Genomic DNA, 16,705 nt, shown 5'->3' on the forward strand with positions numbered 1-16,705 from the left:
AGAAACAAAAGTGAATCCAAAGCAGGTATTTCGGAGAGGAAGGGTACCACAGTGCCATGAGCTCTAGCAGAAGGTTTGCTCCAGCTTCCAGAGCTAATTTTCTACTGAAGGTGAAAAGACAGGGCATAGACTGCAGCAGAAAGAAAGCAGGAACTTTAAAGCCATCTGAAGAGACAAATTACTAAAATTAGATTAAGTGGCAGTCATGAGACACCATTAAGTGACAGACATGAGACACTGAATCTGAAGAAAAGAAGGGAAAGGGACAGAATCAAAGAGAAATCCTCATGCTGAGGAGAGAACTTGCAGAAGACACTGATTTCCAAGAGGAAATAATGTATAGCTCCTCTCCTCGCATCACTTCAGAAAACAGCAGCAGACAACAACTTTCTCCTGTCACAAGAGCAAATTAGACTAGGAGCTGTTTTAAGGCAACTGTAGGTGTCTGGGGATACCCTTCATCTCACTTCACAATAAGCTTTGCATCATCATTGCCACATTATCAACTCGGATTATGCCGCCTTACTTAAAAGTCTCCAAATGTGAAGAAAAACATCTATTTTTGACTTTCATGAATAAGAAGCATCACTATAATCTTAATACTTAAGAAGCCCTAGAGAAGCAGGGATGTTTCCCTTGCAGGCAAGAAATTGCTTTGTCTGTGATGGTCCCCTGAGGTTACACAGAGGCCACATGCAGGTAATCCCTTCCAAATAACTAAATTGATCTGCTTCAGCATAAGAAGATATATCACTGCTTGATACTGTTGGCTTCTGCAGTAGAAGTTAGGTGAGCAACCCAGAGAGCTGCTAAAACATGAAAAGATAAACGACACACAAACTACACACAGGACCAACAACAGCAGAGGACAAAGATTAATTCACGTGGCTATTCCATGAAGGCTCAATGAACACCAGCTGCATTCACATGAATCTTTAATAATAAACATTCCCTTTCACTTGTAGCTGCACTGTAATCACTCTGCTAGGCATGCGATGCCCATTTCACAGGCTTTGAGCACCAGAAGGAGGAAAGCCCATTTGCCTTGTTTGCTGCTTAGTTAATTGCCAGAATAAAACCATTACCCAGAACATCACCACCTCTCGTAAAATACATTCTTCTTTTTTTCCCCTTCCCAGGCCTAGTAGAAAATAAAATAGAAAAACCATCACGCTCATCACTCCACCTGTGCTCCTTTTATTAGAGAAGATTTAGGAACATCTTCAAACTATTGCAGTCTTACTAAAGAGTGAACATATTTTTGGGGAATGGATTTCTTTTTGGCTAATCTACAGTTCACCATGAAGATAAACATTTTTTGCCCAGCAAGATATATCAGAGGACACCAGACACATACAGAAAAACTTCGTATATTTTACAAATAGTTGCCTTAGTTAACAGAGAGATGTCTCTACATCACTCTGAATTGCAGCAAAACCCACAGAAAACAGCAAGTGCTTGAGTAGTAAGGATCTGAATAGTGGCAAATGAGCTCCCTTTTCAGGCATAACTTATGGCTTTGATATAGCTTTTAGAGCGATGCAAAAACTAGGATTTCATCAGATGTTTACATTTACAGTATTTTTTTTCAATTTCTGAACAAGGACAATCAGGAAGGGAAGTCTGCCATTCCAAAATCACCGTGATATTGAGGCCGAGAACCTGCATTATCCCTTTCTCAATGTACAGAAAAACAGGCTCATTTGCCAGGAATGATTTTTGCTCAAGCAAAAATCTTACTTAAAGCAAAAAAGTTCACATCTCAACACAAAGCTTTGCCAACTAAACCATCACCTGTTACACTACAGCGAGCCTTAAAAACCCATCACAGGACAATCAATTTGCAATGACAACTTTCAAAAAACAGCTTGTCTGTTTGTGCAACAAAATAAGTTTCCCAAACATTTCATGCTACGTATTTTCTCCTATTTGAGGATCAAAGCCACAGTGAATATTGATCTTACCTTCAAAGGAGAAATGTGCGACTGTAAGACGTATCCATGGACATTCTCTATTTGAGACAAGTTCTTCTCTGACACATGAACAAGCTCTGGGCCTCTCACTTCGTGGGTCAATCGAGGCAAAGTATGATCATGTGGAGCATCTTCATCTTGATAACGATATTTCTAGAGAAAGAAGATAGCAAAGAAGAACAAATAAGCTTTAAGAAGGCAATGCACATGTGTTAATGTAAATATGGGTTAACACATAAAGAATCAGACATTAGGCAATATAACCCCCGGATTTCCTAATCTATTCTGGAGAGAATATCTCATTACTTTATTACCATTTGTCCTGGTTTGGCCTAAACCAGGCCGATTTTCCTTTCAGTGATTTTTACTTTCAGCTAAGTCTCCTCTAAGTAACTGCACTTTCTGAAACTAACTGCATGTTTTGCAGACAATGTCTGCTTCCAGGACTGATAACGCTCAAAGTTTGTAGTTATCACTGAGGCACCAGTAGGGATGTTATGCAGAAAGGCTCTTGCTGTACTTAGTCTTAGAGAAACCAAGGTCACTGCTGAATTCCTCACTGCTTACGAGTGAAGAGCCGAAGGGGGGTCGCAGCTGCAGGGGGGAGCGGACAGTGCAGGTGACCAAAAATTGACCAACGAGGGTATTCCATCCCATACACGTCATTCTCGGTATAAAGTGGGGGGATCACGAGGGTCTCGCTCTTTTTTTCTGCTATGGCCGGTGTCCAAGGAGGACTCCGTCTGTTTTCCTGCTGCCCCCGATCCCGATCCGTGCATCCCTGAATCCAGCTCTCGACCGTTGCTAGGCCCAGCCTGGGCCTTCCCGGAGCCTGCCCTGCAGTGCCGGTGGTGACGTGGCTGACTTCAGGGGAGCTCAGTCTTGGTTTTGTATATATATTTGTATATATTTGATTATTTCTATTATTATGATTATACTTTTTTCCATTATTATAGTTTATTAAAACTGTTTTAACTTTCCAACCCAGAAGTCTCTCTCCCTTTTCCCTTTCCCTTTGGGGGGAGGGGGGGGATAACAGAGAGCATCTGCCACAGGTTTAATAGCCGGCCCAGCTTTAAACCATGACACCATTTCATCAAAGGGAGAAAATGTGGTATAATCACACTGATACACAAAACTTTCACCATCAGATAGACATCCGAGATGACATACCAGCAAGTGTTGATAACTAAAAAAAAGACATGTTGACCGGCTGAGCTGTAGCGTCAACTCACATTTCACATCCCCACGTGAATAACTGCACTTCTATAGCCTTTCTCCACAAAATATTTCTCATTTTCCATTTAGCACCATGTACTCTGGTGCTGGAGAGCACACATGCACTTCCAGAGAGCCACAGTCAGGCAGAAAATTACTCTCCAGTGAAGTTTTCTCCTTACTCAAATACTAATTAGGGTGTGAGGTGTTATAAGTCTCCCAACCATGGAGAGGCAACCTAAGAAACAGGAGGTTAGCAGCTCATCCAAGATCCAAAATGAAGCTTGTAACAACAAAGAATATAACCCTAAAAATGAAATTAAATTACCAGATCTGTCCTTCAGCTAGAATCCTTTTTAAAAAAGGCACTTGGCTGATGGGCTCAGCAGTGTCTTGTAGTGGGGCTGTTGGAGCTGGCTGGAACCAACTGTGTCTGGCAGGGGCAGCCCCGACGTCTCCTCACAGAGCTGCCAGCAACCTCCCCAGCTGCCAAACACTTGCCTTTTATACCCGACACACATACACACGGCTCTTTTGAGGGAGAAGACTACCAGAGGATTTCACATGGCATAACGCAGTGGTGGGGGTTATTGAGACGTTACAGCAGGAAGCAGGATGAGGAGAGTAGAGCGTAAATGAGAAGGGGAGTTCATAGGTCTTTGGCAATAAGAGAGGGGCAGACAGTGACATTATAAATGCTGTTTTCAGCTGACAGGTATATGCAAAAATATTGGAATAAGCAAAATCAAAGACTAAAGAAAAGACAAAATCAAATTCTTATTTGGATGGCTATATAAGAAAAATAAGAAGTCTTAAATTCAGGTACGCTCACAAGGACATTATGAAGCAGACCTCTCTGCTCCTCCTGCATTTCAATTTGACTGCTCAGCTCTGGGTTGTTACTTCATTCGCTCATCCCTCCAAAAGGAAATCATCCCAGTTTATTCCTTCCTTCGGTCTCATGTATGGGAATGTTTCAGCAGTTGCCAATTATTTTCAGAATACACATGTGGCGTGATTTATTCTCCTCTTCTTTTCTGGGATATATGTGAAACCCTTCACATATTCACTTTTCAGATAACATAATTAATGAGTACATAAAATGACTGGCACCAGACAAGTATTATTTGGGCAAGAAGCCATCAGCCTAATAGATGGTACTCCAACCAATGTCACATTTAAGGCTTGGCACACAGATCATTTAAGCCCCAAGCAACCAATTATTTTTTTAATCCAGTGAGTACTCTTTCAAAAAACACAACTACTCAGAGACACCCTCTTTAAAGTGAGTCATTTGCTAAAAAGTGATTAGGAGAAATAAGTGTAGAATACCAGAGTCATCTCATCTCCTGGGGAAATGGTGGAATGAAAATGTCCAGAGATAGCTTTCTAAAAAGACAAGGCAGCAGTGGCAGAAGCTGTAAGAAGCTTTGTCATAGAGTCATAGAATCATTTAGGTTGGAAAAGACCTTTAAGGTCATCGAGTCCAACCGTTAACCTAGCACTGCCAAGTCCACCACTAAGCCATGTCTCTAAGCGCCACATCTACACAGCTTTTAAATACCTCCAGGGATGGTGACTTCACCACTTCCCTGGGCAGCCTGTTCCACTGCTTGATAACCCTTTCTGTGAAGAATTTTTTCCTAATATCCAATCTAAACCTCCCCTGATGCAACTTGAGGCCATTTCCTCTCGTCCTATTGCTTGTTACCTGGGAAAAGAGACTGACACCCACCTCGCTACAACCTCCTTTCAGGTAGTTGTAGAGAGCGATAAGGTCTCCCCTCAGCCCCCTTTTCTCCAGGCTAAACAAACCCAGTTCCCTCAGCCGCTCCTCATAAGACTTGTTCTCCAGACCCTTCACCAGCTTCGTTGCCCTTCTCTGGACCCTCTCCAGCACCTCAATGTCTTTCTTGTAGTGAGGGGTCCAAAACTGAACACAGTGTTTGAGGTGTGGCCTCACCAGTGCCGAGTAAAGGGGGACGATCACTCCACTAGTCCTGCTGGCCACACTATTGCTGATACAAAAATTACACTCTATAGACATATATATGTACTATTCTGTCCAGATCATTTGTGCAGCTTTACAGCACAAGAAGCAGTGTAAGGTGGCATTAAAGAGAGAACATCTCTTTGACCATCAGTGAGTCCTTTCCCCATCAATTCACTGCAGTGTAGCTGTTGGATAAATGATAGCCAAGGCCCAGAGGAAATTGGTTCACCCTGAGCCCTGCACTCCTGAAAAGCAGAACACTTCCGTGGATCTCCACTGGTAGACTTTCCCATGACCTGATTCAAAATTGATCATTTTTTCTGATAACTGCACATTGCCACGACAAATTCAATAATATCCATGTTCATGTTCCATAAGCTGGAAAATTTACAGAACAGATTTCCACTTCTCCATTTGCCTTTATCTCCCTTCCACCCCAAGCCCCGTCTTCTCATTCTTCACAAAGTACAAGTCTAGAGCATTTCTGGGTCAATCCTGTTATGTGTTTGCCTCATTTTCTTAGCACCAAACTCATTGATTTTCATAGATCTTTCCTCCCACAGCATCTCTTCACTGAAATGCTTTCAGCTGTGACTCAAAACAGCTTGACACAGCAAAAAGCCAGTGGTAAGGCTGAAAATATCAAACCAGAATTAAGACTCTCCTGTGGAAATGCCTCATTCGTCTCCATCGTTCTGTCCTGATGGGGTCCTGCAAATGTCCTTGAAATTACCCCATTCTCTAGAAGCCAGAGCTTTCTCTAAGGGTTAATTCAAAATTCTGGAGGGAAAAGCATGATTGCACGGAAATGCTACTCTTCATTTGACAAAAGAACAGGTGGATGTCTTATGATAATTAAATTACAAATCAGTGCCTGCTGCTGACAAGGTATTGTACGCTGCCAACTAGCATCAGATATTTAAAATCCTATGTAATTACCTATAATGGGGGAGTGGAGTGCGCTGCTGTGAATTTTTAATATGAACGTGCCTTTTTATAAGAGATTATTCTCTCTAAAATGTGAGATTATTACAGCATCAGTGCTCCTCACATCACACTCTCTAAAGGAGCATTTCTTAGGCTGTGTTTGCCAAAGAGTTGTCAGCTAAACAGGAATGAAGATATGAATCCAGTAGAAGGTAATGGTCAAAAGCCTTAAATTTCAACGAAGCCAGCTCTCAAGCAAAAAAAAAATAATTTAAAAAAATATAGAAAAGGAGAGGGAATTTACAATATAAGTTACAATAGACAGACTACTGCACTGGCATGGAAATAACAGATGTTCTTACAACCTACCTTTGACAGATTGTCAATGAATTGACATAGTTGGGAATTTGTCATTCAGTTTTGCGCCGAAGAGCCCTATATTTTACAAAAGTCCTCAGTATTTTTTTGCAGTTACCATCAGTTTGTTTTGCAGAAAATGAAAACAGAACATTTCATTTTAGACCAACTCAAATTGACCTGTGTCCGAAGATGCTGGACCACAAGATGTGGTCCTACTGGAGTTGCCATTCAAAAGCAAATGTCCCTGTTCTTCTCTGCAAGGCTCTTTGGCTGGACCACACTGCAATACAGCATACATTACTTCTGCTTGCAATAGGAGGGCCACAAAAGGAGGGAGCAAAGTGTGTTACAGTAGTCACGAGGCTCTACTACATCCTGTGAAATAATCACAGAATCATCAAATGATTTGGGTTGGAAGGGACCTTAAAGATCATCTAGTTCCAACCCCCCTGCCATGGGCAGGGACACCTTCCACTAGACCAGGTTGCTCAAAGCCTCATCCAATCTGGCCAATAAGAGCAGCCAGTGAATCCTGATCTAAAGAGGTTCTCGACCTACAAGAAGACACCCTGACATGTGCAAGAGACACAGAGACAAAAAAGTGATGCTGCTTTTCACTCAGCTGAAGCTTTGTAGTAGATACAGATGATAGATATTAACAGTGGAAAAAAGGTACCACAACATACTATGAGATGGTAATCCATTCATGAGTGGATCCTGCTCCTAATCTCTCTTCAAAGCCAGTCTGTTAAAAATACTCTGACTAGACATGTTTTGTCAAAGGAAACAACAGCAATACTGCTCATTTTAGTTCTTACATATCAGGATTTCAAGTCTCAAATACTATTTCTGCTTTACGGTCCTCCTCAGGAGGGGCCAGACTTCTGCACGATAGGATTTGTGGGTCTTCATATATCCAATATAATTTAGAGACTACAGGGAAAGGAATTTCTGCAGAAAATGTCCCTCGTGAGACAATGACCTCTTACAGATCCAGTTGTCCTATTGCAATCTGGGGATAAACAAGGTATACAATTGGGTCCCAACACTACCTGCTACTTATCCCTTGCTCTCTTGCTTTTTCCCTCAGCCCCGGATTTGAGCTGCTTTGCAACTCCCATGCAGATTAACCCCACTGCTAGTCATCTGCTGCAACCTTCACAAGGGAGCTACCTTTGAACAGGTTGAGCATCACCCATCTTCTGCACGATATTAGGTCCAGAATTCAATACACTGGATTTGTTCACAATTTTAGCAACAGGCAAAAACTAAAACCATAATGGACTTGGACCACCGAGACACAAATTTAATCCCATTAAAAAATGTCTCATTAAAAAAATGTTAGTGCCACCTTGTCTCACTTGTATGCTCAGTTTTTTCAGTGGTCTTCAATGTGTTGAATTTTACTGGCACCGCTCTCCAAAAGGCAGCAAATTTCAATGTCATACAGACAAGTATCTTGAGAAAACAAACTTTACAATTTGCACACACAAGTCCTTGGGCATTCATCCAGTCGTGAGTAGAAATAATGTTACTCATCCAACTGATTGCAAATGAGCAACACAGCTTGAATTCTGAATATTTGCAATCAATCTATAGAGTAAAAAGAGGAAAAAATACTCATTATATAAAATGGAAGAAATCACGATCTGCTTGCCAAGACTGTGGAAGTAGATTAAGAAGCTTAAATCATTGAATAATTATACTTATTGTGAATTACTTGTTCTTTTGCTTATCAAGTAGATTTCTAACAAGCTTGTCGCTATATCACAGCAACACCTTTCATCCAAGAAGCCCAAAGAGCTTTACAAGTGGTAGTCAAGTCTGATAACATCCTGTTGAAAAAAAGTATGTGCATCATCTAAAGGTGGGTAAAATTAGGCACAGAAATACAACAACTTGCTCAAGGTCACAAAGACAATCAATTAATTAAGCAGTGGTAGAATTCAGGAGTTTTTTCCAGTCTGCTCTTCCAAGCCCATGACCTAGTGCAACTATACTGACATTAATAGTAACAGTAACTATTATTAAAAAATAATGTCGTAGGTTGGCTACTGCCATTGCACTTTATTTTTAGTTGGGTTTTGGCTATTTGGGTGTCCCCCCCCACCCCCAAAGTTCAAGGAGACAGCAGACTTTCTAAGGTCAGGAATTAGCTTTTTCTCTGCGTCAATGTAATAGCTAGCAGTGCTTTGTGTAATTTATATTGTGCTATCTCTGAGAAACACATAGTGATTTTTAGAGGATGAGGGGTTCCTGTAAGAACTAAATTGTTTCACATAAATTGTTTCACTATCAGCACCGAATACTGAGAATTTGCATAGCTTTTCCATTTGCTACAACAATTTCTTTTTTTTTCTTCAGGAGGGAAAAGAATGAAAAGTGAATATATGATTTCTTCTCTCAGTTTACTGAAATAATCACCTATTTGCCCATTGTAGGGAATATGTGTTCCGTTTTTAAAAAAAATGAGAGTACAGTGTAGTGGACCAAATACGCTTTACGGTATTCTCCTCATCTGTTTTTTGAAACTCTGAATAATTTTATTTTTCATGATGAAGAAGAGGTGAAATGGACATCAGCCAGAGTACCTCTTCCTTGTATTAGCTGGCCGTAGTTGCACCTTTCGCTCACAAGATGGCACAAGAAGCATCGAGTTAAAGCATATTCTCGCATTTAACGAGGAAGAGTCGCAGGAAATAACAAGCAGCTATGCAGTGTCATAGAACTTCAAACGGGTTTTATTTTGAACTGACCTGGTACAACATTATTAAAAAAAAAAAAGAAAAAGACGGTAATCTTTATAGTAAGTACATATAAACAGGTGATGATCATACACAAAGCTGTCAGCTGGAGAAAAGTCTAACAGTTCATAGAAGCATCAAAAGTTACAAGCGAGTAGGAACATATTGGTGTTTGCAGGTTTTAGCATGAACAAAAAAACCCCCTATGTATTGACAAGATTGAGACTAGCCCAGAATGCTGCATTCTTCAAGGAATTCTAAATCCTAATTAAAACCGCCTGCATGCAAATCTGTACCATGAGGTATTCAGCTCCATATGCTGCATCGTGTTTTGGACCTGTTAACAGCATCAGTTTAGCCCTCTGGAGGTTGCTACTTGCTATCCAATAATTTAAAATAGACTTTTAACTTGAAGTACCAGTGTAAAAAAAAAAGACACTTTGAGAGGGCGGCTTTGCTAGTATTAAATGGTGAATGTAGCTGCAGACTATAAAAATCAGTAACTTCAAAAAAATGGTCCAGTTAATACTGATTATCTAAGTGGAGCAAAGGAAAGACGTGGGTGAAACCATACAATTTATCAGCATCAGGCTCTCCAGCCCTTTGTCCTGCAATAACTTTGCTTGCATACTCCTTTTTATAGTTTTCAACTCTTCCCCTCAAAATATTTTCTCTGCTATGTCCATGTTTCCACAACCACTACAGAAGTCTTCATGCCGCATTAGCTCCCTCCCCCATGCTTCCTTTCCCCCTGTAGCTCCCCACGCAGCCCTAGATGCACCATGTCCCCACTCCCATTTCCCGATCTCTCCAATTCTGTTGCTGCCATCCTCCAGCATGGAAGCACTGAGCCTCACAAATTCTCCTTTTCCACCCCTTGCCTGACCTGAAGAACAGCTTCTGGCACACAGTGGCTGTGCTGAGGTTACTACTGAGCATTTGGAGGGACAGCGCTGGCAGATGCCACCAGTCGCTGTGTCTCAGTTTCCCTGCCAATAAGCCTGCAGCGGGAATGCAGCATGGCAAAACAAACACCCTGGGTTTATATCAGAAGATTGCAAAGTAATCATGTAATGTAATAAATAAAAAAATATATTATTATTGCCTGAAACAAATAATACGGAGAAACAAACAAAAACACAGAACAAATGGCTTGCCCCTCTTATGTTTTCTGTACCAAACCCACAGATTTTAATTTAGCCCAGCTTTGCTCAGCACATGACACAGCAGGCCATTTGTGTTTTGCAGCTGAAACCCTCTCCCCAGTCTTCACACCTGGGTGCCCTACTTAGTTGAATTTATACAAAAAATAGGACTCCTCTTCCTAGTGCACACTGCTAGTGACTTCTTCACAGTTATCTAACTGTAACAAAGAGAAAAAGCAAGCGATTTGCATCTCTTAGTTTTGCATGTATCTATGTACTGATTTAAAGATTTAACTATATATTTTATTATTTGGAGCAGCTGATGGTACTGGGGTTGTTTAGTCTGGAGAAAAGGAGGCTGAGGGGAGACCTTATCGCTCTCTACAAGAAAGAAGGTTCTAGCGAGGTAGGGGTCAGTCTCTTCTCCCAAGTAACAAATGATACAACGAGAGGAAACAGCCTCAAGTTGTGCCAGGGGAGGTTTAGATTGGATATCAGGAAAAATTTCCCCAGTGAAAGGGTTGTCAAGCATTGGAACAGGCTGCCCAGGGAAGTGGTGGAGTCACCATCCCTGGAGGTATTTAAAGGATGTGTAGGTGTGGTGCTTAGGGACATGGTTTAGTGGTGGACTTGGCAGTGTTAGATTAATGGTTGGACTCTATGATCTTAAAGGTCCTTTCCAACCAAAGAGATTCTATGATTCTAGGATTCTATGATGGTCATTATATTATTTCCCAATGCCCTTCTGAGCATCAGTCAATAGGATGGTACCTACTGAGTTACTCCAGAGGATAACCAAGATTGTCCCCTGACTCTGTTTCTTAGACCTCATGGATCTCCAGTAGACATAGTTGTGGTGGGCTTTTTGGCCCCTCAAGCCCACCTAGTTTCATAGTTCTAATTTGGGACACTGCCTGGCTATGTTAGCATCTGCTGGTGGTCACTGTGGAGAGTTGCAGATTGAAGGGATGCTGTCAGACAGTGCTAATTCCAGTGCTAATTATGCTTCCCGGAAAGGTCCCACCGAAGGGTGTCTCTAGGGAGAGATGCCCTATGGGCATAGTCTCTAGTGCTGTAGCCTTTCCCATGATGCCCATGAGTTCATCTTGTGCCGAAGTATCTCATGCAGCCTCTGGGTATAGTTTTTTCTGATAGCAGGGCTAGGCAGGGAAGTGGTGGAGTCACCGTCCCTGGAGGTATTTAAAGGATGTGTAGGTGTGGCGCTTAGGGACATGGTTTAGTGGTGGACTTGGCAGTGTTAGATTAATGGTTGGACTCGATGATCTTAAAGGTCCTTTCCAACCAAAGAGATTCTATGATGGCTCTTAACCTCCTGCATGTCTCCCCTGTGCAGTCCTGGTCCTTCATCCTGCTCCTTCACTTGTACTGATCAGTCACTGATCGAGAGTAGGTTTTTTTATAGGTTTGTTTGAACCTGAATTATGCACTTATGGTGTGCATCAGCATTAGTGGAGGAGGCAACACAGGAGTGGGAATGAAAAATCAGGGAGGAGCAGAGTAATTCCTTGATAGCATTACTGATAAGAAAAGGATACATGAAAATATTACCCTAAGTCTTCTCCTCCTTGGATACATATATAATCCAATACAGGGAGCTTTCCCTGCCAATGGTAAAATAAGCCGAGGCATCTACAATGTACAATGGCAAATCCAAGGAAGGCTGACTTGAGATTTCTCTAGGAAATAGAAGGAACAGAAAAATCATCAGAACAGTGACTGGAGCCACATCAAAACAGGGAACAGTGATAAAGACCAAAGCTCAGGTGGTAAAACCAGAAAAGACAGAGAACTCCAGCAGCTGTGCTGTTCTGGTGCTCAAAAATACTTGTGAAACCCCTAGGGAAAGCATTTGTCTTATCTCCCTTTGCATAGCAATAGCTGCTCTAAGCAATTATTCAAGTGGCAGAGGCCTGTGGCTCTAAAGATGGTGACCTTGCCCCCTGCTAGGTTGTGTAGAATTTCCATCTAGGGCTCTGGAGAGTAATTTTAAAATTTGACCCTTACACTGCTCACACATTCCTATTTCCCAGACTTCTTGAATATAAGTGTTCCCATTGATACCCTTGTTTTTTCTGCAGTCCCAGGTCTAAAAGAAGTCTGGGAGGAAAACTAGACTCTGCTTTTCTTAGATTAAGACTCAGTTCATAGGTTGAAAGAAAGATAAATCCACAGAGTAAAGTGCTCAACAGTCAACGAAGTATGATTTCCTCATGAACCCTATCACATTCACTGTGCAGACAGAACAGTCCTTTGGGAATTAATTGTGTATTGAAGGACACAGGAACTGTGTGTCCGTGGGATTCCAGTGTAATTTCTTACAGAAACTGGAGAATTCTGGACAAAGGCTATGTGAGGCAAAAAGATGCTCTCAGGCTAGACAGGTGAATGCAGTTGTAGATAACTCTTTCTATTCCTGCTTTTGCCATTGGAATCTCATGCTGCAGTAGGCATTTCACAAAACCTAACTTTCCACAGTTGTAGGACTGAGATATTCCTCACTTTGAAAGATCTTGGTAGACATAGTTGGCCAGTTTTTGCAGAAGTGTTGACATCAGCAGCTTCAGCTGAAATCAAGGGGAGACGGGCTTTGCACAGAAAAAATGCAATGGAATCCTCTGTGCTCCAAGAAGTCAATCTAAGGTGAAATTAGTATCAGCTGACATTGGCTACTTAAACTTCTGGTATAAGCAGGTAAACCAGATTCCCTTGCTAATAACTGAAACTCCACAATATTATATGTACATTTATTAAAGAACAACTCACTAAAGGCACTTTTTCTCTCCATTCTTTTTTCTAATTTGGACTGAAAGCAGCTTAGGATTTAAGTCTTTTGAATGTGATGAATTTCATTCTTGATATTGCAAGCTGGACAAAGAAACTAGTGGACTCATTTGATCCTAATTGCTTTGTTAAATGAGCAAAAGTTCTAATCACACAGGGCTATTGTGAAAATAAATTCATTAATGTTTACGAGATATTGGATACTGTTGTCAGGCTCGGTATAACTGGAAAATCAATGAGAAAATTAATAATTCTGTAAATAGAGCATAGTTTGAACTGCATGCATTAAAAAATGCATGGAAACATTTGTTGAATGTAAAATGCAATATGAAGTACCACCCCACATGACTGAAAGAAGCAGAGGGCCTGTGAAAACAAAAATAATTGTGTAATTAAAAATGTATTTGAGTTATACTATAATACTACATTACAACATATGGCCACAGAGGGCCTGAAATAAAATTGCTTAGACCATCTTAATTCTTGCATTTCCTAAATCTGAGTGATTAACTTTGTAACCCTGCCATCCCTTAACTGTTCTTTGAACACAATGTATACACATGTAAAAAACCCTCATAAACTTTAATAGCATTCCTGCTTCTTCTACTGTGAAGAAGGTATAGAAATAAGTACTGATAAGTACTGGTAAGTGTTTGGGGAAAACAGGCTCTTCTTAAATGAAAACACAAATGTTCTGTGTGCATAAACTTGAAAAATAATCTCGCTGTTGTCACTCTGAGGAACCCAGACCATTAGCTCTGAAGATAATGTTCTTTTTGTACCAAACGAATTTTTGTTGGTGCTGGAAATGTTATTACAAGTCTCAAATATCTGCTATTTTTATCAGTCTCCTCTTTTAAAAGCTATGAATTTTTGCTAACAAAAAGATGTATTCAGTACTTTTTAACTAGGTGTTCAATAGACCAGCAAAACACATTTGTGTCAGGTGAATTTGCATGTGCTTGACACCCGTTAAGAGTCGAGATCAACATTTCTAAAGCAGGGCACTTGCTGAAAGAGCAGCTTTGGACCTTTGGGTCTTAATCCTTCTACAGCCTTTCAGAATAGCATAATTGTGGCAAAATAATCTGTGCATTCAGGTACTTTAATAAAGCCCTGGTTAAGGCCGAAAGTGGGCAAAGTAGCTGTCACTATAAACAGAAAGTAGAGAAACATGAAGCTATTGTATGAACAAGGGAATATTTGCTTTACTGAGGCAATCACTAAAATCAGTATTTCCACCTTTCTACCTCTCCACAATCAGCCTAGTTCCTAATTGAAGGAGTTTATGGTTCCAGGGGAAGCTCCTTCAGCTCACTGATCTGATGGCAACACATCAAGGTAAAACTACTCCCAGGTCAGGAGCTGCACAGGAAGGGAATATCCCATTAAACTGCACTACCTGCGGGAACACTGAGTTTAATGTAGTGGGAAAATCTCTTGGTCTTACATCCCTTGAGCCCACAGGGGGAATGAATGAAGATGGAACAGCTTATCACCACCATTACTTATTTTATTTTAAAATAAACTAATAAAGGTATTATATCTGCATTTTCTGAAGGGCCAAGCAAGCTTGCCAGAACAGCCTACCTTGTTTTTTCAGGTCCCATAGGGCTTATACCAGACCAAGTAAATGAGCTGGTCACGCTGAATAGAACTGCAGGTAGCTAGCAAAACTGCAGGAAAGAAAGGGATTTACGCAGGGATTTTTACTTCCTGTAGAATTGCTTTTAGATCTAGGCACATGAAGTTTGGCTTTGTCCTGTTTAGACAGGTAAGCATTTTTCCCTTTTGAACTTAAATGTAAAAATCAGCCAGTAATTACTCTGCTGGGCTCTGAGTATCTGCAACCATAAGCTAGAGTCCATACCTAAATGATCAGGCACTTGTTTTGTATCAGGTTATAGTGTATATCTGGCAGGGTTAGTAATGTCTGAGAAGTCCTTTACAGCTGAAAAATGCTATAAAAATTCAAATTTATATTATATGGCATAGAAGACTCTCCGGTCACCAGACAATGATTTAGATGGAAATTTACTACCAGTCCATTTTCTTGAAAATCAAGATTCTACAAGTCTTAACCTGGATACCTCAAACTTTATTGCTTTTGGAAGTTATTGCCTGACTGTTCTGTTGGATACAACTGTTGTGTCTCACCATTGTGTCTGCCTGTCTTTGTGCTGAATTATAGAATATTTTAATCCTTTCTTCTTGATGAGGTTTTTGACTGGTTTTATAGTTGGAGAAAGAAGGGGAAGACAAAGGGGAAGGCTGAATGCTTTAGAAGTTAGTAAAGTTATCTCTGAAGCAATAGCAAACTTCTTTCTTGCAGACTGATCTTACTGATGTTCAAAGTCATCCTTCTTTGCAATAACACTTAATTAAAAGGTTAAATCCCTACTGCATTCACTAAGAATTCCTATTTGAAAAGGTCTAGATATTGTAACAACTTTTTTTCAGTTTCCTTATGTTTTCAGCTGAAGGAAGTAAATGCCTTATACAAAATATCATGAAGAAAATAAAATCTAAATTCCTTTGGTCTCAACGACTAGCTTTCAGGAAGGCTGCATAAATGACTGTCAGTTGAATAACAATGTCATGGTACATTTTCTGTTGTTCTTAATTATTAGAAAATGAGGACAAAGCAAAACCCATCCTGGTTAAAATTAGATTCAGCCCAGATCATAAGGCAATCATGAGGCACTGTTAACTTTGAAATGACAGACAGTATTATAAAATGACACCCAAAACAAAACTCAGAGACAATCCCAAGCAAATAGTTTGGTCTAGACACAGCATTTTTATTATTAGGCAAAGAGTTTTTTACATCCTGACCCAACAAATGGATTGATTGATCATATAAATAAATATTTTCCAGAGCTTTATATGTGCAGTGGGCCAAATCCTCAGAGCTGCAACATCCAGCTGGGAATATGGCCTACTTAGAGCTATTTGATTATTCATTTTCCATCTTTTTTAGTGCTTGACTAAGAGCTAGATGGATAGCCAAAGACCTATAGCTCTGTATATTTTCTGATGAAGCAGCAATGTAAACTCCCCAAAATAAAAGAACTTTTGTAAAAACCACATCTTTTTCTCTGCATAAGCCACCTTTACAAGAGCAGGACAGTCACTCTCCATTTTCTGTCAATCCTCTTCTACTCAGCTGATAATACCAACAAGGAAAACAATTTATTGAGTCTGGAGCTGTGATTTTCTGCTGAGGAAAAGAAATACTCCCTGGAAACCAAACTGAGAGCTACAGCTCATTTTTATCTTGACAATGAGAAAGCAAGCATGAGTTTAACTTGTTGACCTTTGTTGCAGTTGGATCACTGATCTAAAAGTCAGTGGCTATATATATAACATTATTCACATCAAACTATCATGTATAGACTGTGAAAAACACTTTTTACTATTTATAAAACTTCTCTGCATGAGCAAAGTTCTGCAAACATTAATCACAACTGTGTGAATGACTATCCACACCAAGAAAATACACCTCTTTGAGTGATTCATCTCATCTCTGCTGCTTAGGAAGGG

The 16,705-nt window shown here is 40.4% G+C and overlaps 1 protein-coding gene across 2 annotated transcripts in view; it reads right to left on the reverse strand.

Moving 5' to 3' along the window:
* Window positions 1-16,705, reverse strand: part of DLG2 (discs large MAGUK scaffold protein 2) — a 1,096,363-nt gene that overhangs the window by 594,709 nt on the left and 484,949 nt on the right. For both annotated transcript variants that reach the window (XM_068425103.1, XM_068425108.1), the window contains one exon: window positions 1,965-2,126. In XM_068425103.1, coding sequence (XP_068281204.1) covers window positions 1,965-2,126 — 162 coding nt within the window. The remainder of the gene's footprint in view (window positions 1-1,964; window positions 2,127-16,705) is intronic.

Source organism: Nyctibius grandis, chromosome 2, assembly GCF_013368605.1.
Source record: "Nyctibius grandis isolate bNycGra1 chromosome 2, bNycGra1.pri, whole genome shotgun sequence".
Classification (NCBI taxonomy): Eukaryota; Metazoa; Chordata; class Aves; order Nyctibiiformes; family Nyctibiidae; genus Nyctibius; species Nyctibius grandis.